The 22080-nt window shown below is 43.1% G+C and overlaps 1 protein-coding gene across 6 annotated transcripts; it reads right to left on the bottom strand.

The window, feature by feature from the left end:
* Window positions 1-3592: 3592 nt before the first annotated feature.
* Window positions 3593-21910, bottom strand: LOC115204459 (fibroblast growth factor 13). Of its 6 annotated transcripts, XM_029770050.1 has the most exons (7): window positions 21857-21910; window positions 21450-21642; window positions 17039-17162; window positions 9260-9370; window positions 8710-8813; window positions 6505-6703; window positions 3593-5270 (listed from the first exon to the last, which is right to left on the bottom strand). In XM_029770050.1, the coding sequence occupies exons 2-7, from the start codon at window positions 21459-21461 to the stop codon at window positions 5128-5130; spliced, it is 693 nt and encodes a 230-aa protein (XP_029625910.1). In that variant the 5' UTR covers window positions 21462-21642; window positions 21857-21910; the 3' UTR covers window positions 3593-5127. The 6 variants fall into 6 exon arrangements, with proteins under 6 accessions (XP_029625910.1, XP_029625911.1, XP_029625913.1 ...); XM_029770051.1 differs by lacking the exon at window positions 17039-17162; XM_029770053.1 differs by lacking the exon at window positions 17039-17162 and having other exon boundaries at window positions 21446-21642.
* Window positions 21911-22080: the final 170 nt, after the last annotated feature.

A 22080-nucleotide genomic window follows, 5' to 3' on the forward strand; every position in this document is an offset into this window, starting at 1 on the left:
AGGGCTATAGATCCATCTATTGATTGCAGTCAACGATGTGCGCTGTTCTCTCTGTTGTCATCAATATCATAATCGTTACCGATGCAGGAGATCTATTAGCCCAAAGTCTCAGTCAGTCCCTGTTGTGTAGATGTCTGTGCAGGACTGATTTCTTCATCTCGCTTCCGCCCGCACCCGCGGCTTTCTGTGCGACTCCCACCCCCTAAATGCAAGAACTGGTCCCCAACCTAAATGCAGACCTGCAATGTTATTTTAGGCGTATGTGACGTAGCTCACTTGCCAGCCATGGTCTCAGCAATACGCCCTATAGGCAATATCATTAATGTGCAAAAAAAAAACCTAAGAAATAGGTTAAGTTACTAGAGATTCTCACGTGGCCCATTGTATTCGGCTATTCAAGTGGCCCATTATATTAGGCTATCTGTATTACTGAAGAGAGCAGAGTTGGAGAGACTTGCACTTTCTTTTTAGCTATTTTTATAGCCTACGTTTTAGGAGTGGGCGATTGTCAGACAGGAGACAAATATGGGTAATCAATATGTATTTCTAGCCAATGTAGTAAACTATAGCCTAATCATATTTAGGAAGTACATTTCCTTGGGAAGATAAGTCGGAAGTTTACATGCACTTAGGTTGGAGTCATTAAAACTCGTTTTTCAACCACTCCACGAATTTCTTGTTAACAAACTATAGTTTTGACAAGTCGATTAGGACATCTACTTTGTGCATGACACAAGTAATTTTTCCAAAAATTGTTTACAGACAGATTATTTAACTTATAATTCACTGTATTGCAATTCCAGTGGGTCAGAAGTTTACATACACTAAGTTGACTGTGCCTTTAAACAGCTTAGAAAATTCCAGAAAATTATGTCATGGCTTTAGAAGCTTCTGATAGGCTAATTGACATCATTTGAGTCAATTGGAGGTGTACCTGTGGATGTATTTCAAGGCCTACCTTCAAACTCAGTGCCTCTTTGTTTGACCTCATGGGAAAATCAAAAGAAATCAGCCAAGACCTCAGAAAAAAATTATAGACCTCCACAAATCTGGTTCATCCTTGGAAGCAATTTCCAAACGCCTGAAGGTACCACATTCCTCTGTACAAACAATAGTACGCAACTATAAACACCATGGGACCACGCTGCTGTCATACTGTTCAGGAAGGAGACGTGTTCTGTCTCCTAGAGATGAAAATACTTTGGGCCAAAAAGTGCAAATCAATCCCAGAACAACAGCCAAGGACCTTGTGAAGATGTTGGAGGAAACAAGTACAAAAGTATCTATATCCACAGTAAAATGAGTCCTATATCGACATAACCTGAAAGGCCGCTCAGCAAGGAAGAAGCCACTGCTCCAAAACTGCCATAAAAAAGCCAGGCTATGGTTTGCAACAGCACATGGGGACAAATATTGTACTTTTTGGAGAAATGTCCTCTGGTCTGATGAAACAAAAATAGAACTGTTTGGCCATAATGACCATCGTCGTGTTTGGAGGAAAAAGGGAGAGGCTTGCAAGCCGAAGAACACCATCCCAACCGTGAAGCACGGGGGTGGCAGCATCATTTTATGGGGGTGCTTAGCTGCAGGAGGGACTGGTGCACTTCACAAAATAGATGGCATCATGAGGAAAGGAAATTATGTGGATATATTGAAGCAACTTCTCAAGACATCAGTCAGGAAGTTAAAGCTTGGTCGCAAATGGGTCTTCCAACTGGACAGTGACCCCAAGCATACTTCCAAAGTTGTGCCAAAATGGCTTAAGGACAACAAAGTCAAGGTATTGGAGTGGCCATCACAAATCCCTGACCTCAATCCTATAGAAAATGTGTGGGCAGAACTGAAAAAGTGTGTGCAAGCAAGGAGGCCTACAAACCTGACTCAGTTACACCAGCTCTGTCAGGAGGAATGGGCCAAAATTCACCCAATTTATTGTTGGAAGCTTGTGGAAGGTTACCCGAAAGGTTTGACCTAAGTTAAACAATTTAAAGGCAATGCTACGGAATACTAATTGAGCGTATGTAAACTTCTGACCCACTGGGAATGTGATGAAAGAAATTAAAGCTGAAATAAATAATTCTCTCTACTATTATTCTGCCATTTCACATTCTTAAAATAAGATCCTAACTGACCTAAGACAGTGAATTTTTACTAGAATTAAATGTCAGGAATTGTGAAAAACTGAGTTTAAATGTATTTGGCTAAGGTGTATGTCAACTTCCGACTTCAACTGTATATGATATAGCCTACCTTTTAGGAGCGGGACGATTTGCAGGCAGACAAATAATGGGTAATCAATATTTATTGAAAAAAAGGCGCAAAGCTCGCTCACTATGGTGGCCATTGCGCTCCCTGCGACTTCTCCTTTCTAATGATCACATTTTTGGATTGCACCTCGGCTCACGTTGCTTGAGCGCCCTGCACTTCTTTCCATGATCAACATTTAAGACACTGTAGTAAACTAGTCTTATCATATTTAAGTTAATTTCCTTGGAAAGGTAACTGCCACGTGATTCTCCTCCCATGCATAGGCGCTAGCGGTTCTGGGGGGGGGGGAATGGTCTAGAACCGCCACTGTGCATAGGCAGCCTACTCTATTTCAATGAGACTACACATATAGGCTACTACGCGCACTTGATCTCGCATGCCCAAATAGGAGAGGTAGAGATGACGTTGAGAGGAGACGTAGGCTACTGAAGTTGAAGCAGCGAATTCTGAGTTTGTGAATAATTGCGACAAAGGTGTGCTTTTAATACAATACATAGGCGTAGGCTAACGGATACAAATCAGGAAGACAACCGTTTCCAAATAAACTGCGGGACAACAAAAAATATTGTCATCCCAAAGTCGTCGGTCTGACCGCCCTCTCCCACCCGCAGCATTAACAATACCGACACTATAAGGATCTCTGTCAGGACCCGCAGCCCACTACTGCTGTGTTTTTTACCATGTGCTGCTTTCTCCACCCACCCTGCACTGAAGAGCTCGCCCCACATTTGTTCTGCATTTCTTTCTTTCTATGGCGAATAGACATGCTCTACCAAATATTCTTTAGACTGCACGATTTCTCCTGCCCGCTCTCTCTCTCCCCTCGCTCTCATTTATAATAGTGTTTGTACTGTCTAGGCCATCGCAAGCAGAGCTCTAGAGTTGAGCTCCACTCTGATTGGCTCAGTCACTCTCCTGCTGAGAAGGCCTTGTATTTCAACATGAGGCATCATTACGATCAATATTATTGGCCTTTCAGCCTATAGCTAGCGCCACAGCAAAATGGCCTAATCACATTCATTCACAAACCGTCTCAGAGCAAGAGCCCTGATCTAGGATCAGGTCGCCCCTGCCCATATAATCTTATTCATTATGATTAAAATACAAAACGGGTCCTGGATCAGCACTCCTACTCTGAGATGCTTTGTGAATGAGTATGGGCCCATTTCCCTTGGGATTAATTGATGATGATCTAGCTATCCCATCCATATGATCGTGTTGATGATGGTGGATTCATTAATAACCCTTTCATGCACAGGGTGGAGCCAATATCAACAGGTGGGAAAGAAGGACAAAAATAAAGCACAATTTAACAAAATTCGTATTTCCTTAAAAACATTTTATTCAGTGCATTTTCGTTTGAACAACAAATAACCTACTGCAAGAAGGTACCAGATTAAAAGTGTATCTGTGCTCTGTGGATCATTCACTTGTAGTCTGGTATAGACTGGAGCACAGGGTCCAAAACAGGTAGACAATAAGCATAGTAGACCTACAGTACATCATGCTGCTATTTCCCAGAGGTCCACAGTCTCCCATGCAATAATAGTGTCAATCAATCAATCAAAATGATAGACATAAGCATCTATTCGGCTCCAGGGGGAAAAAACAATGCAGGAGAATACAAACAATCATTTAATCTGTAAGAGCCCTCAATTTCACTAATAATCCCCATTTGATGGTAAAATAAAAAAATCAAGGATTATGTTATTATCCTTTCACACACACAGACGCAAACAAATGACTGAATACATCTAAATACCATATGAAATGTTGTTTATAGTTTGTCAAAGGAGCCTACTAATGACACAATACTGTAAAAGGGCTGACATAAGTTTTTAAACAACTACTCGGTTTCTCTATTTTATTATTAAAACAAGTTGCTGTAGACCACACATTGTCCGATTACCCGTCACCTCCTTGTGTTGTAACTAGTAGACTGATTGGGTATGCGAAAATAGAACGTTTCATAGTATGACACATTTTGAAAATGGAGTATGCTTTAAATGCCAGGATGTCATGCTACTAATGAAGAGACTTGTCTTTTTAGACTCGCGTGTGTTTGACAACATATCAGCTGATAATCAAAGAAGGGGGATGGGTTGTATCAAAACGAATGAAGGTCGGAAAACAACGCAATGGTGCATTAGATGATGCATTCTCAGTACGGGTGAGCCTAGAATGTTGATATTTGTTGCTTACTGCATAAATGTTTACTAAACAGTACATTCTAAATAGTTTGTAGTACGATTAGTACACACTACACAGTGTATAGTTTTAGTAGTGGGTAAGACAGATTTAGGACATGGCCTATGCTTGTGATTCGATTTCTTTCTTTCTTTGCCTTGAGTAAAACTAGAGAAACACGCTTGACTCTTTGGTACACAGGAACAAATGATCGCAATCAGTATAGCTGGCAAGCAATTTATATGGTAGACGAGGCAGAAGGCTTGCAGATATGTACACCTTGGACTCAAACACACAAAAAAGCTTTTTTTAGGCGGCATGAAAGCAACAGTTGATGGACCACATAAATACTGACCAGTAACTCTCCCTCTCAAGACCTTCAGAGAGATATACATTGGTAATACACTACATATGCTCAAGAATACAAGGAAGAATATAAATTCCAGACCAGCAAAATGGCTTAGGCTTTTCGTATCGAAGTTCATAGCAAAGTTGACCCGCAGAAGCTCGCTCATGGATTTATTTAATTGATGATGTCATAGTCTGTCACAGTGGTTTCAGTACACACTAAGCTAAGCTAATTTGCTTCCTCTCCACCTGTTCAGTTTGATGAGGATCAGTTGAGTCTGCTTACAGTGAGAACTACCCTCTGCCTGACGCTGACGACCACAGCTATGTGGACTGCTCGTTCTGGCTCAGTGTCTTCCCTCCTCCATTCAGCAGGGCTGATGCACTACGGCTCTTAGTGGGAGTACCGCTGCCGGAGCGGGAGAACTCGGTCAGATCATGGAGAGAGGGTTCCCTGTACATGGCAACTGGAAGACAATAGGGTATCAGGTTTGGTAAAGATCTGTATTGTGCAGAGCCTTTGACAACATGATATTCTTCTGTAAAATGCAACGATATACTAGGGGGAGTCTTTCTAACAAGGCCCTTAACTTCAACAGTTACCCAACAACCTTCAACACACACACACAGAGAGTAAGACCCACTCACAGCCTCTCAGAGTAAAGGCGTCAGCATGCTTCCATTCGGCTCCCTTAAAAGACATTAGCTTGAAAAATAAGAAAAAAAGTGGCAATAGTACTGTTTGTGTCACGCCTGCTCCCGCTCTTCCTCCCCCTGGCGCTCTAGGGCGCCAGGATCCCCAGCATTACGCACTCAAGCCACACCTGCCTTCCCCCCGTCATGCGCATCAGCAATCATTGAACTCACGTGGACTCAATTACTTGTGTCATTACCTTCCCTATATCTGTCTGTTCCCAAGCTCTGTTCCCGGCTTCGGAATGAATTGTCTCATGTCCTTGTTACCCGTGTTCCGACGCTGTTCCTGTCTTGTTTCCTTGTCTGTTCCCGAATAAATGTCTGACTCCCCGTACCTGTTTCTCCTGTCCGGCATCGGCCCTTACAGTTTGTCCATTTTGAGACGCCATAGCCAGTATACACTTCCTCATAATAGTCTGAATTAAGATAACTCAAGAAATCTGCTATGTAAATTGCTGTCATTAATTGCCGTTTTTGCAGAGGAGATCTTAGTCGTGCAATTTTACATCTAAGATTTTTGCTGCAGTATTTGTCAATGAAAAATGTGCATGAAAAAATGATTTGTCTCTTGTTGAATGACAACAGACTTTATTGAATAATCCCTACTGTTGACCAATCACCGACGAAGGGGCGTAGACTTCAGCTACCGACTTTGGCTTGTCTCCAGAAAAATGTTTATGTGCTCGAACAGCCCCCCAAAACAAACAAAAACGTCACAAAATGTCATCATAATATATGCACAAACCCTTACAAACTGTTTTGGCTTGGAAGCATGTGGACGCCTTAGAGCGGGGATGGGCAACTCCGAGGGCCTGATTGGTGTCACACTGTTTCTCCATCCCTAGCAAACACAGCTGATTAATCAAATGTCATTCTAAACTGAAGATCGTGATTAGGTGATTATTGGAGTCAGGTGTGTTAGCTGGAGCTGGGGCAAAGCTGTCACAAATCAGGCCCTCGAGGACTGGAATTGCCCACCCCTGCCTTAGAGTAAGACCCACTCACCTTTCAGTGGCTTGGGGATGAAGTGGCCTGATGGTTTATTCTTCTTCACGTGGTTCCCTTTCATGATGACTCCCTCTTTATTGAGGCCAAGGTACCAGGCCCTTCCCGACTGCTGCTGTCTGTAGAGCATGGAGGAGTAGGTCACGTAGTAGTTCTCAAACACTGACTCCTTGAACTTACACTCCGGGGTGAAGTGTTCCTAAAGAGGGAGACAGAGAGGCGATAAAGACAGGAGTGTGAATGTGAGAGAAATAAAGAGAGAAGAAACAGAAAGGGATAGAAAGAGAGGGAGAGAAAGAAAGAAAGCTTCACTTAGTTTCAGCCATTTCACTTTCACCCAGGCTATCCATTCATATCAAATGTCCAAAGTGAAGTGAATGAGGACAGAAGGGATGGACTAACTACCTGGCATGAAGCACTAACAGAATCTGTCCAGAGCAGTACAGAAGGCTGAACTAAAAGTTGGGACCAATTCCATTTCTATGGTTGGGAACCTTTTACGTGCACAGCTTACAAATCAGCATAAGCCTGCCCCAAAGTGCCCAGCTGCTAATCAGCATAAGCCTGCCCCAAAGTGCCCAGCTGCTAATCAGCATAGGCAAGCCCCAAAGTGCCCAGCTGCTAATCAGCATAGGCAAGCCCCAAAGTGCCCAGCTGCTAAACAGCATAGGCAAGCCCCAAAGTGCCCAGCTGCTAATCAGCATAGGCAAGCCCCAAAGTGCCCAGCTGCTAAACAGCATAGGCAAGCCCCAAAGTGCCCAGCTGCTAAACAGCATAGGCAAGCCCCAAAGTGCCCAGCTGCTAATCAGCATAGGCAAGCCCCAAAGTGCCCAGCTGCTAATCTACAGTAAGAGATCCCTTACAACTGGTTGCTTTCAGAATTGAGTTGTGAAAACCTCAGTTGACTGATGAGCTGAATGAAACTCGCTTGCCATACTGTGTGAACAGGCCTATGATGGGAATGTCAGACTATAGGAGCCACCATGAGCCATCCATCAGTCTTACAGCTTGCTCATCCATCACTCTAACAGCTCAGATTGTTGTGGCGAGCTGATTACTTTTCACCTGCACAGTTTGAAAACACAGACTCATTCAATTGCCAGACAAAGGTCAAAGGTCAATACTTTAATTGGCAAAGATCGATACAAAACCTCATTCTGCAAGAGACACCAATGTCTATGGTGATAATACACACACCCACAGCCAATCACACACTCGCTCGCTCGCACACACACACACACACACACACACACACACACACACCCAATCACACGCACACATGCACACAGGCTAGGCTTTAGGCAACTTAGCTAAATAAACAGAATGAATCTAAATACACTGTCTAACATTCAGCCCATGCTGTATTTTTCCATCCAGATTGCTAAATGACCTCACCAGAGCTGAAACAATCCCAACTTCAAAGAGCATTTCCATACTCATGTGTCTCCATGGTAACTTCCAACTCCCCAGAATACAAACCAGCCCTCTCGTAAAGATGGCCCCCAGGTTACCAATGGGGACATAAACAGAAGGACAAGTTAAAATCACAATGTGGTGGCCACTACCACACTCACAACAGCAACTACTGCACAACTACTGACCTTAGTCATCACTCCAGTCACTTTGGTTTTCACACCAACAACTGATGCTTAAATATAATTAACATGGCAGATAAGGTGACCTTCAACGTAGTCAATTAGCTCAGTAACACAGGTAGTAGTATACTTAAGCAAAAAGGCATCTCAGGGGTTTGTGGTATAGGGCCAATATACCACGGCTAAGGGCTGTTCTTAGGCAAGACACAACGCTGTATATTGCCCCAATACCACAAACTCCCGATGTGCCTTATTGCTACTATAAACCGGATACCAATTAGAGCAGTAAAAATAAATGTTTTGTCATACCGTGGTATACTATCTGATATACCACAGCTGTCAGCCAATCAGCATTCAGGGCTCGAACCACCATGTTTATAATGTGATATACACCCTGCCACATGGAAGCCTAACTAGGGAAGTGTGTAGGAGACTCAAAGGAGTCGGTAGTTAGCCTAGAAGTTAAGAGTGTTTGGCCAGTAAGCGAAAGGTTGCTGGTTTGAATCCCCGAGCCGACTAGGTGAATAATCTGTCGATGTGCCCTTGAGCAAGGCACTTCACCCTGGATAAGAGTTTCTGCTAAATGACTAAAATGTAAAGTGAGACTCACCGAAGTGTAGAGGAAGCCGTCGTTGTTCATGGCTAGGTAGAGCTTGGTCTGAACCCCCTGGATGGCCACCACTCGCAGCCCAACAGGAATGAGGTTGAACACAGCTGCAATGTGGAGGTGGAATACAAAAGAGAGGGTAGGTAGTACACTTTGAGAAAACAGGGTTCTTCTGTTGTCCCCATAGGTAGACAGGTAGAACTCTTTTGGGTTCCATGAAGAACACTCTGTGTAAAGGGTTCTACATGGAACTCAAAAGGGTTCTACCTGGAACCAAAAGCATTCGACCTGGAACCAAAAAGGGTTCTTCAAAGGGTTCTCCTATGGGGACAGCCAAAGAACCCTTTTAGGTTCTAGATAGCACCTTTTTTATGCGTGTAGACAGTATAAGAGAAATATTCTACTGGAGATGTAATAGCGAACATAGAGCTACAGAAAACATTGAGCAAAAAAGCTGAAGTCGACTATTCTCTCTTCTTGAATTCTATATCACAATAATCTGAAATCTGAACGAATTCAAGGCAAAAACACAGTCAAAAACACATAGTCCTACCATAGCTGTTGTCTTCGTCCTTGGTTCCATCGATGGTTCCATCAGCCTGCATCTGAAGGCAGAAGCCTGTGCGGCTGTACAGCCTCGTCACTATCCCCTTGAGCTGGGGCTCTGTGGAGACAACAGGGCAGAATGTGAGAACAGGAGGAGAGGGAAGAGAGAAGAAGAGAGGAGATATTGGACATATACCAAGTCTATAGTCCAATTATACTAGCTAGTTTGCTACTGCTTCACACACAGTCAGTAGTAAACTACCAGGGAACCTGAGGCATCCCACAGACATCACACTGTGGCACAAACCCAAAACAGTGTGATGGGTACCTGGGATAGTGGTGGCTGGCCATGCAATATCAAGCTCATTCATAGTTTCAAAAACAGGTGATCTAGCTGTCTGGATACTGTACACTGACAATGTACTTTGAATGTCATTCTTGTTAAGATGATAATATCATGCACAACAGAAGCCTGAATATGTTGTGCACTTTTCAGATGGTGACAGTGTTAGAGTGAGGTAATTCATTGATGAGTGCATGGACTTGCAGGATCACGACAGTTTGATGGATAGATAGTCAAATAATGTATTTCTTATACTATACCATCAGAATTTGGACAGAGGTGTCATTACTCTGAGGTCTTCACATTTAAAATGGGAGAGGATGGAAGTGTTCGTGGTGTTCGAATTGTTGGTGGTGATGATGATTATGATGATGACAGTTCTTGTGTTATGTCGAGAAATCACACTCAAGAGCACACCTGGTCGACTTATTCTCTTCCGTTTCTTAGAGCCAAAGAGTTTGACGCGTGAGAACACGTTCAGCTTGCTCGGTTTCTCACAGGGTCCCCTGTCCCCTGCTTTGCAAATATTCGGACTGCTTGCGCAGCGGCAGGCATTCGCCTTCTCCCGCTCCCGCTCCCTCTTTTGCCGAATGAGGGAGCTGGCGATCGCAGCGGCCATCGCCAGTTTGGCGGTTTAGTGATGGCAAAACGTCCCAGAAGAAAATTCTATACTCACCACTCACCAAATAATGAATATTATCCAATGAAATCTAAGCAGTATTGTTTTTATGTAAACCAAATAATCCATTATATCCTTAAAGTGCGTAACACAGTCATTATAGTTTTATTGTCACAGCTGGAGAAAAAAAAAGATTCTGGATATTCCGAGCAGACAAACCTCCCACTGACAAACACTGGTTTAATCAACGTTGTTTCCACGTCAATTCAATGCAATTGCGTTGAACCAACATGGAATAGACGTTGAATTGACGTCTGTGCCCAATGGGCTCGTGCGCCTTCAGCTGTGAATCAACAGCTAGTCTCTCCAATTTATACATTCGATTTGTTGTTGATCACTGCAGCTTCTCATGCGTGCACACCCGCTGTGATGTATCCATCCACCCTCCGTGAGAAAAATACAGTCCTCAAAATGCTTTTCAATCAATGAAACAACTCTTGTCATAGTTGTGTGTGCCATTAATGCAGCAACCGCAAGCAATCCTCTCCTCAGGTTTGGAGCCAATGCCACATAACCTACAGTATGACTTACAGTAAAGGCTGATAGAGCCACGTGGTATAACACTCATATGTTAGGCTATGGCGAAAGAGAGGGGGAGAGAGAGGGAGCGAGAGGGGGAGCGAGAGGGGGAGGTCTTGCCTCATTTTGGTGCAGAGATTCCGCTACTATTCCTTCCACCTCTCCATCTCTGCGATATGAATTGCGGCATAGGAGTCTGAACAAAATACATTAGGAAAACTGCGGGCGCTTTCTGCAGGCATATTCCTAACTGAATATCGGCATGTGACAGGCAAGACATGAGACGCTGATGCAAAACACAGAAAGAAAACGTCGCATCATATAAATTCAGGGAGAACAGAAGATCACTGATAGCACCCTATGGTCTCATGGCAACATAATCAGGGGAGGGAGGTGTTCCTAGATTAGAGCTTTCTGCTAAAACTAACTTGTTTTTCGGCAGATTAAGCTCATTCAGCTCCCCTGTCGCCTCTCCAATAGGGCTGCGGCCATGTGAAGTGAATTGGTGCTTTCCGAAGCGCCGAGAACATAAGCTCGGACTCAAGAAAGACTTTGGTGGGGGTCTTCATCTTGGGGTAACATCTGTCTGTTGCCTCTCTTGAGTCAGGCAACAACCACATCTGTCATCAGATTGAAATGCATTGAAGTTTTGTTGTGGTGTCGGATTTGGCGGCATTTAGGCCTATCCTAAATTGAATTAACCTTTTATCCAATATAATAAAATAAGAAGAGTACAAATAAAACGGCAATAACAACAACAACGTCAACGACATTAACAATAACAAAAAGTTGATTTGAGTATGATTTGCCCTAAAAAATAAATGAAAGTTGATAGGGGATCAATGAGTGACGACTCCTAGTTTTATTATGATAAATAATTAAAGCATAAGCAATACTATTGGTGATTGAAACGGAATGTGAAATAAACATTTACCCATAGATTATTACAACCGTTTTAGTATTTGGCTATATAATTCCAGAAAATCATAGGTCTGGGTTGCTTCATTAGTGCTATAAGTCTCGTTGTTTTGATGATCAGTTTCCTTTCCTTTGGTGTTCAATTGCCCTCTCTCTTTGGCCCTTTGCTGAAGATATTGGCCAGATAATATTTTCAATTGCGCCACCTGCATTTCATAAAGAATCACTCACACATTACTAAAAATTCTTGCAATCTCTTGTCAACAGTTAAAATAACAACCGCACAAACAACAACAAGAGCTAAACTTTGAACAGATCCATTGTGTTTACATAAAATATCGCAGGAAAGCAAACAAATGTATCAAATGTATCGCTTATAACGTCAGCACCTTGGACGGGGAGCGTCACTTAATTCAGCACCTTGGACAGGGAGCGTCACTTATAACTTCAGCACCTTGGACAGCGCAAAAGTACACTTCTATTTCTGTGAAACACCTATTAAATTATATTCGACAGGGAATGTCACGACATCAGCTCTTTGGACCGTAACCTTTAAGATCAGCACCGGGTTGGGGGGACTACTTCAATCCATCAATCCGAGCATTAGGCGAGTAGGCTTGACCTAATATTTGATTGAATTGACCTGGGCCTCCTTCCAAAACCAAACGCCTTTTTTTGTATTTTATTTTGAAAACATAAAGATTAGTCTATCTTTCAATAATAAAATGTATTTAAATGAGCGCACCTGATGTTGATCTCCGGAGAGGGAAAGTCATGCTTCGTGGAGCCAAGGAGGAGCTCTTTGTTAATGTTTTAGCTCTTCCGATATGCACAGTGAAAGGGGAGAGGACTTTTCCAAGTTTAAACGGAGAATTCTCAAAGGCATTCCATCCATTAAATCCGTGCACGTGGTTGTGATAGGAGATCATTATAACGCATTAGTGGAAGGCCATTATGTCTTCAGGAATGCTCATTAATGATTTATCCCAAGGCATCGCTGATCGGCCAAAACCGTCCATTACTGGGCCACTGTAGACTACGCTGGTGTGCGGGAAGATAAGGGAACCCCTTTACAAACATCAAATAGCCTATAATGGCTTAGAAGTCTATCCATTGTTATGGCAAATGTTCATTTTATTCACCCTGGCGTTAAAAGTACTGTAAATGGCGAATGTTATGGACTGTGACATTGATGTCTTCATGGCTGAATTGATAAACATGCAATAGACCGCAGGTCTCCATTACATACAATTATCCTACAACATTAGTAAAACAGGCAAGGAAAGAAAACGGAATCAAAGCAATCCCCCACCCTTAAAGATTTGATCAGCAGCTAATAAGATAGTGAAGTAATAAAGAAGAGTGTTCCTAGGCCTCCTGCGCTGGACGGTTATATTAGCTTCCATCCTGTTACGACCCAAAATAATCTGTTTAGACATGAAGATGCTTGTCATCATGGTGAATCATAACGGGTTTGCATTAGAGAAATTATCTAAATAAAATTAGCTTTTCAAGAATTAGATTAAAATCAGTCCTAATTAGTCCAGGGAGAAGGCTATTTAGTATATCAATGACAATCTATATGACGCAGGCATATTATGACCCTGTCTATTATTAGGTAACGTTCTAAAGACTAACTGACCACTCTTACAAACATAAACATTTCCACAGTCATTGGGAAAAGCTTCAAGGTAGAAACAATAGTCAGCTTCCAGAAACAATTTCCCATAATCTCATGGCAGGGGCATTATTTTCCAATCCAATTCCAATCCTTTAGTCTACATATTGTATTTGCAAGGTAGGCTATATCAGGGACACTATGTTATGTGCAGCATGAGCATCACAAACTGATGGTAACTTCTCTCTGTTGAGTTGTCACTCTTTATACTTGAATACTCTCCAGTAGATGGAGCCAAATGAAAGTTAAATAGGACTGACCTCTACCTCTCCCTCATAAAGTGTCTCAGAGTAGGAGTACTGATCAAGGATCAGTTTTGCCTTTCTGATTAAGATTATATGGACAGGGGGAATCTGATCCTAGAAGCACCCCGACTCTGAGACGCTTTATGAATACAGACCCAGAGCTCTGAGAAGCTTTATGAATACAGACCCAGAGCTCTGAGAAGCTTTATGAATACAGACCCAGAGCTCTGAGAAGCTTTATGAATACAGACCCAGAGCTCTGAGAAGCTTTATGAATACGGGCCAGAGCTCTGAGAAGCTTTATGAATACAGACCCATAGCTCTGAGAAGCTTTATGAATACGGGCCCAGAGCTCTGAGGCGCTTTATGAATACGGCCCAGAGCTCTGAGAAGCTTTATGAATACGGGCCCAGAGCTCTGAGACGCTTTATGAATACAGGCCCAGAGCTCTGAGGCGCTTTATGAATACAGGCTTAGAGCTCTGAGACGCTTTATGAATACAGGCTTAGAGCTCTGAGGCGCTTTATGAATACAGACCCAGAGCTCTGAAAAGCTTTATGAATACGGACCCAGAGCTCTGAGACGCTTTATGAATACAGGCTTAGAGCTGAGGCGCTTTATGAATACAGGCTTAGAGCTCTGAGACGCTTTATGAATACAGGCTTAGAGCTCTGAGACGCTTTATGAATACGGGCCCAGAGCTCTGAGGCGCTTTATGAATACGGGCCCAGAGCTCTGAGGCGCTTTATGAATACAGGCTTAGAGCTCTGAGGCGCTTTATGAATACAGGCTTAGAGCTCTGAGGCGCTTTATGAATACAGGCTTAGAGCTCTGAGACGCTTTATGAATACAGGCTTAGAGCTCTGAGACGCTTTATGAATACGGCCCAGAGCTCTGAGACGCTTTATGAATACAGGCTTAGAGCTCTGAGACGCTTTATGAATACGGCCCAGAGCTCTGAGACGCTTTATGAATACAGGCTTAGAGCTCTGAGACGCTTTATGAATACGGAACCAGAGCTCTGAGAAGCTTCATGAATACGGGCTTAGAGCTCTGAGGCGCTTTATGAATACAGGCTTAGAGCTCTGAGACGCTTTATGAATACGGGCCTAGAGCTCTGAGGCGCTTTATGAATACAGGCTTAGAGCTCTGAGGCGCTTTATGAATACAGACCCAGAGCTCTGAGAAGCTTTATGAATACGGACCCAGAGCTCTGAGACACTTTATGAATACGGGCCCAGAGCTCTGAGGCGCTTTATGAATACAGGCTTAGAGCTCTGAGACGCTTTATGAATACAGGCTTAGAGCTCTGAGACGCTTTATGAATACGGACCCAGAGCTCTGAGACGCTTTATGAATACAGGCTTAGAGCTGAGGCGCTTTATGAATACAGGCTTAGAGCTCTGAGGCGCTTTATGAATACGGGCCCAGAGCTCTGAGACGCTTTATGAATACAGGCTTAGAGCTCTGAGACGCTTTATGAATACAGGCTTAGAGCTCTGAGACGCTTTATGAATACGGACCCAGAGCTCTGAGACGCTTTATGAATACAGGCCCAGAGCTCTGAGGTGCTTTATGAATACAGGCTTAGAGCTCTGAGACGCTTTATGAATACGGACCCAGAGCTCTGAGACGCTTTATGAATACAGGCCCAGAGCTCTGAGACGCTTTATGAATACAGGCTTAGAGCTCTGAGACGCTTTATGAATACAGGCTTAGAGCTCTGAGGCGCTTTATGAATACAGACCCAGAGCTCTGAAAAGCTTTATGAATACGGACCCAGAGCTCTGAGACGCTTTATGAATACAGGCTTAGAGCTGAGGCGCTTTATGAATACAGGCTTAGAGCTCTGAGACGCTTTATGAATACAGGCTTAGAGCTCTGAGGCGCTTTATGAATACAGGCTTAGAGCTCTGAGACGCTTTATGAATACAGGCTTAGAGCTCTGAGAAGCTTTATGAATACGGGCCTAGAGCTCTGAGGCGCTTTATGAATACAGGCTTAGAGCTCTGAGGCGCTTTATGAATACAGACCCAGAGCTCTGAGAAGCTTTATGAATACGGACCCAGAGCTCTGAGACGCTTTATGAATATGGGCCCAGAGCTCTGAGGCGCTTTATGAATACAGGCTTAGAGCTCTGAGACGCTTTATGAATACAGGCTTAGAGCTCTGAGACGCTTTATGAATACAGGCTTAGAGCTCTGAGGCGCTTTATGAATACGGACCCAGAGCTCTGAGGCGCTTTATGAATACAGGCTTAGAGCTCTGAGGCGCTTTATGAATACGGGCCCAGAGCTCTGAGGCGCTTTAGGAATACAGGCTTAGAGCACTGAGACGCTTTATGAATACAGGCTTATAGCTCTGAGACGCTTTATGAATACAGGCTTAGAGCTCTGAGACGCTTTATGAATACGGACCCAGAGCTCTGAGACGCTTTATGAATACGGACCCAGAGCTCTGAGACGCTTTATGAATACAGGCTTAGAGCTCTGAGGCGCTTTATGAATACAGGCTTAGAGCTCTGAGAACCTTTATGAATACAGGCTTAGAGCTCTGAGACGCTTTATGAATACGGGCCCAGAGCTCTGAGACGCTTTAGGAATACGGGCCCAGAGCTCTGAGACGCTTTATGAATACGGGCCCAGAGCTCTGAGATGCTTTATGAATACGGGCCCAGAGCTCTGAGACGCTTTATGAATACGGGCCCAGAGCTCTGAGACGCTTTAGGAATACGGGCCCAGAGCTCTGCACACATTCATAAAATGTGGTACAAGACATCATCCCTTAGTACTTCTCCCATGAAGGAATAAAGCATGGAAGGTTTATGGTGCTGCATCCAGCACCATTGAGACATGGACATGCAGAAGAGAGACACCGACTCAGTTGTGAAATCCAAGGTGATTGTTGTGAAGCACTCAGGGGCAGGGCAGAAGGAATCACAATCAAATCTGTTCTGGATGTTGGCAGTTTGTTGTGTCTAGCGAGGGTCATCATCACATCAATAAAATCATCATCATCATCATCAGAAGCATATCTTTTTTTGTGTGTAGTGCAGATTGTGAATGCAGTTGTGGTAGAATCTTTGTGTTTGCAACATTCAGAATCAGATCCATTTATGAAAGATTCAATCAAATACTGTACATGGCAATACTTATGTTCACAGCCCATTCAGCTATATTGCACAAGTGCACACATGCATGTAAGAGTGATAAAACTGAGTAATGTACAGGGGGGGGGGGCATGCAGGCTGGGGGGGGGGATTCCAATGCTGTGAAAGGGGACATAATAATCCTGGTGAATGACATCAACATGTCATTCAAAGGAAAGCTTGAATTCAAGAAAAACCCAAAGCCCTATATCAAAAAGCCAAACCAGATGCAAACATAACCTTTTTGTTGACAAACCTTCAGGAGAGATTTCTCTTCCCATTCGGATGGCTTTCTTCAATCGACAGCAGAAGATTTTGTAACACGTATTATGGCAGGGGGACTCAATAATCACCACATCCACAGATGAGAAGCTAGAGTCCTGCAGCAACAGAACATAATCCAGGGTACTTAAGGCGACATCTCGCGCTGTGGTTATAGTAAAACCTACCATAAAGTTAGTAGGAGTTAGATTGTGCACTACCAATACACATACTGTACACACAGTGAGAAACTGACACATTATTGATGTCTATAAGCCTCTCACCGGAGACAGCAGAATATCCTGCAAGATAAAGGAACAACACCAATATTAATTATCTCTTGCCTGAGCATCTTTCTTCTGAATGTAATGTACACCACTTGGACTGCAACATGTGACGTGGCACTGCCAGTACTGAGGATGAGTGAGTATGCTGCCAAGACATGTGTCGATGGGGCTCCTGTCATGTGAAAGTTTACTAGCAGGTCCTGTGGTGAAGGACATTGGACAGAGGGGTTTTAGTACAAATGCTGGGTGGCCCAAAATGTAATTTAAATGTCCTCAATAAAAGCCTTCTTGATTTATCTCATACCTTTTGCTTTGTCTTTGAGATACAGTGCCTTCGGAAAGTATTCAGACCCATTGACTTTTTCCACATTTTGTTCGGTTACAGCCTTATTCTAAAATTGATTAAAATGTTTTTTCCCTCATCAATCTACACACAATAACCCATAATGACAAAGCAAAAACAGGATTTTAGACATTATTGCTAATTTATAAAATATGAAGCCTCACATTTACATAAGTATTCAGACCCTTTACTCAGTACTTTGTTGAAGCACCTTTGACAGCGTATTAGGGGAGTTTCTCCCATTCTTCTCTGCAGATCCTCTCAAAATCTGTCAGGTTGGATGGGGATCGTCACTGCACGGCTATTTTCAGGTGACTCAAGGAACTTCAGAGACTTGTCCCGAAGCCACTCCTGCTTTGTCTTGGCTGTGTGCTTAGGGTCGTTGTCCTGTTGGAAGATGAACCTTCGCCCCAGTCTTATAGTCCTGAGTGCTCTGGAGCAGGTTTTCATCAAGGATCTCCCTGTACTTTGTTCTGTTCATCTTTACCTCGATCCTGACTAGTCTCCCAGTCCTTTCCGCTGAAAAAGATCCCCACAACGTGATGCTGCCACCACCATGCTTCACTGTAGGGATTGTGCCAAGTTTCATCCAGAAGTGACACTTCGCATTCAGGCCAAAGAGTTCAATCTCTTTTTTTCCATGGTCTGAGGGTCTTTAGGTGCCTTTTGGAAATCTCCAAGCGGGCTGTCATGTGCCTTTCACTGAGGATTGGCTTCCGTCTGGCCACTCTACCATGAAGGCCTGATTGGGGGAGTGCTGCAGAGATGGTTGTCCTTCTGGAAGGTTCTCCCACCTCCACAGAGGAACTCTAGAGCTCTGTCAGAGTGACCACTGGGTTATTGGTCACCTCCCTGACAAAGGCCTTTCTCCCCTGATTGCTCAGTTTGGCCGGGGGGCCAGTTCTAGGAAGAGTCTTGGTGGTTCCAAACTTCTTCCATTTAAGAATGATGGAGGCCACTGTGTTCTTGGGGAACTTCAATGCTGCATAACTTTTTTTGGTACCCTTCCTCAGATCTGTGCCACGACACAATCCTGTCTCGGAGCTCTACGTACAATTCCTTCGACCTCATGGCTTGGTTTTAGCTCTGACATGCACTGTCAACTGTGGGACCTTATATAGACAGGTGTGTGCCTTTCCAAATCATGTCCAATCAATTGAATTTACCACAAGTGGACTCCAAGTTGTAGAAACATCTCAAGGATGATCAATGGAAACAGGATGCACCTGAGCTCAATTTCAAGTCTCATATCAAAGGGTCTGAATACTTATGTAAATAAGGTATCAGTTTAAAAAAAATATATATATACACATTTGAAAAAATGTTTAAAAAAAATTGTTTTTGCTTTGTCATTATAGGGTACTGTGTGTAGATTGCTGAGAATGTGTTTTTATATAACATATTTTAGAATAAGGCTGTAAACTAACAAAATGTGGAAAAAGTCTGAATACTTTCCGCAGGCACTGTAAATGATCAGTTGGCATAAATGAAAAAGGTGAAACTGTATCAATCAGAAAGAAACATATATGTGTGTAGTTAAGTTAAGGTAAGTTACTTTATCCCCAGCTTCCTACACTTTAATGCAGATGATAAGCTGATAGGATGGCTATGTTAGTGTCCACACATGATCAGTGGGCGTTGAGAGACAGCGGTTTTGCAGCCCTAGGGCCGGCTGTGGCTATGGTCAGAGATAGACCCCCATCTGCCGCCTAACAATCTAGAATAAGGTAGTTTGTACTGTCAATTCATTTAGGAAAAAATAACCTGCCAGTCACTTGTTTTCATGTCTACAGCATAGAACAGGGCATTAACACAACAATTCATATGGAACAAAAATACAAAAACATTTGTTTATGCAAGATGTTTGAGTTTGACACAGAAAAACAATACCCCTTTGACAGTCTGTCTGGAATGTCCAATATGGATGTTGAGCTGAAACATTACCACAGATACCTAAACGTTACTTTCCTCTAAGGAAAAGGCAATTAAAAGTTCCATCATCTCAACTTATACATCCTCATGTTTATCAACCTTTCTGTGGCTTTATCTGCACTTTATTTAACCTCCTTAATTCACATGATTTAATAAACTTTAATTAGTTTGTGTCTACACCAACTTAATCTGCTCCATAGTCTAAAAATTCAAGATCCTTTGGGGTCCTTAGAAATTGGCTAAATGACATCTAACCTTTTACCAGAGAGAGAGGGGGAGAGAGAGAGAAAGAGTGAAAGAGGGAGAGAGAGAAAGAGAGAGAGAGAGAGAGAGCTGTTTTGTTGCATTCTTACTGGATAACGGTTTTGATTTACCCTGAGTCTGAATAGCTACAATTACCTGGAGTCTCTGAGGTGCCTGCAGTGTCCACCATGATTAAATATGTATTTTTAATTACATTTAGCCTATTATTAAAAGTTATGGCAATGTAATCTGATGGCATTATGTGCTTTTATTGTCCTAATTTCCTGAAATCATATGAATGCTATGAATGAACTTTTTTTTTCTTCTAATGTATAAATGTGAGGTTATTATGAGAGCTCGCTGTACTCCCTGTAGTGAAACCAGTGAGAGCTCGCTGTACTCCCTGTAGTGAAACCAGTGAGAGCTCACTGTTCTCCCTGTAGTGAAACCAGTGAGAGCTCGCTGTACTCCCTGTAGTGAAACCAGTGAGAGCTCACTGTACTCCCTGTAGTGAAACCAGTGAGAGCTCACTGTACTCCCTGTAGTGAAACCAGTGAGAGCTCACTGTACTCCCTGTAGTGAAACCAGTGAGAGCTCGCTGTACTCCCTGTAGTGAAACCAGTGAGAGCTCACTGTACTCCCTGTAGTGAAACCAGTGAGAGCTCGCTGTACTCCCTGTAGTGAAACCAGTGAGAGCTCGCTGTACTCCCTGTAGTGAAACCAGTGAGAGCTCGCTGTACTCCCTGTAGTGAAACCAGTGAGAGCTCGCTGTACTCCCTGTAGTGAAACCAGTGAGAGCTCGCTGTACTCCCTGTAGTGAAACCAGTGAGAGCTCACTGTTCTCCCTGTAGTGAAACCAGTGAGAGCTCACTGTTCTCCCTGTAGTGAAACCAGTGAGAGCTCACTGTTCTCCCTGTAGTGAAACCAGTGAGAGCTCACTGTACTCCCTGTAGTGAAACCAGTGAGAGCTCGCTGTACTCCCTGTAGTGAAACCAGTGAGAGCTCGCTGTACTCCCTGTAGTGAAACCAGTGAGAGCTCGCTGTACTCCATGTAGTGAAACCAGTGAGAGCTCGCTGTACTCCATGTAGTGAAACCAGTGAGAGCTCACTGTACTCCCTGTAGTGAAACCAGTGAGAGCTCACTGTACTCCCTGTAGTGAAACCAGTGAGAGCTCACTGTACTCCCTGTAGTAAAACCAGTGAGAGCTTGCGGTCTATTTGCTCTTCTGTTTCTTGTCTGTTATGGCACTTACAGTTGGCATAACAGACTGGGTGTCTCTCTCTCGTTTCACGCCCATACGGTCATATTCTCGCCACTGCTAAAATCCATGCACAGTGAATATTCTGTTTAGCCTACACTGTTCACATTTTTATCCAGTCGTTTCCCCTGTTATTTGTATAATTGTATGACTGTGTTTAGATAGCCTTATTAATAGTCAAAACCGTTGTGATATTCAATTATTGATGAGGGGACTGAATTAGTCTAATTAAAAGATAATTAACCGACATTATGTTAACCCCCTAAATTTCAGTTAAAGTGACGTATAAAGCGTTCCAAAAAGCTACATAAATTCTGTAATTTAAGTAGGCTACTTACTCACCTCTGGTTGCATGTTCCTTTTCCTCTTTTGTCACTTGTTTTTCCGTTTTCGGGCTCATGGAGATAGAGCCCTGTCTTGGGTTTGGAAATCCCACAATGAAACTTCAACTCAGCAGAACAACGCCACGCTAGTTCTCTTTCGAAATAGCAGATTCCATAAAGCGGTTCCAGTTAGGAAATCATCAGCTGGGGATCTGTGGAACAAAAACACAAAGGCTAGTCTATTTGACCGTAGGCTAGTCCTACTGGTCGTTTAGCCTAAACAAAGCTGCTGACTTGATTTGTTGAGAGCGGTCATTTGGAAAACATAATTAAGTCTACCATTTGAATTCAGTGTCCAATAAAATAATCTTAAACAATATATTTTCAGCATTGTTATAAACAACATAAAACAGTTTGATAGCATACTCTCAGATTCCACACCACCACGTTTTTGAAAGCAAAACTGCCATAACAGAGAGAATCAGACACACACAAATTGGTATAATTAGCTAGGTTTCAATCCAATTGGCGACAGATTTTTATGCGAATATTCAGACATATGCATAAAGAAATATGCGCATTTCGCCACAAGTGGTGTGTTTCCACCAAACTGGCTTGCTGCGGAAACAAATCAGTGAGCGATGACATAG

Source organism: Salmo trutta, chromosome 12 (genome assembly GCF_901001165.1).
Source record: "Salmo trutta chromosome 12, fSalTru1.1, whole genome shotgun sequence".
Classification (NCBI taxonomy): Eukaryota; Metazoa; Chordata; class Actinopteri; order Salmoniformes; family Salmonidae; genus Salmo; species Salmo trutta.

What these genes read in the sequence shown, in the direction of transcription:
- LOC115204459 (XM_029770049.1), bottom strand. Translation starts at nt 10,214, where the DNA reads ATGGCCGCTGCGATCGCCAGCTCCCTCATTCGGCAAAAGAGGGAGCGG. An exon ending in GAAGAGAATAAGTCGACCAG is followed by an intron (nt 9,371 to 10,012) that starts GTGTGCTCTTGA and finishes TTGTCTCCACAG; the next exon opens with AGCCCCAGCTCAAGGGGATA. An exon ending in ACGGCTTCCTCTACACTTCG is followed by an intron (nt 6,704 to 8,709) that starts GTGAGTCTCACT and finishes CTCCCTCTTTAG; the next exon opens with GAACACTTCACCCCGGAGTG.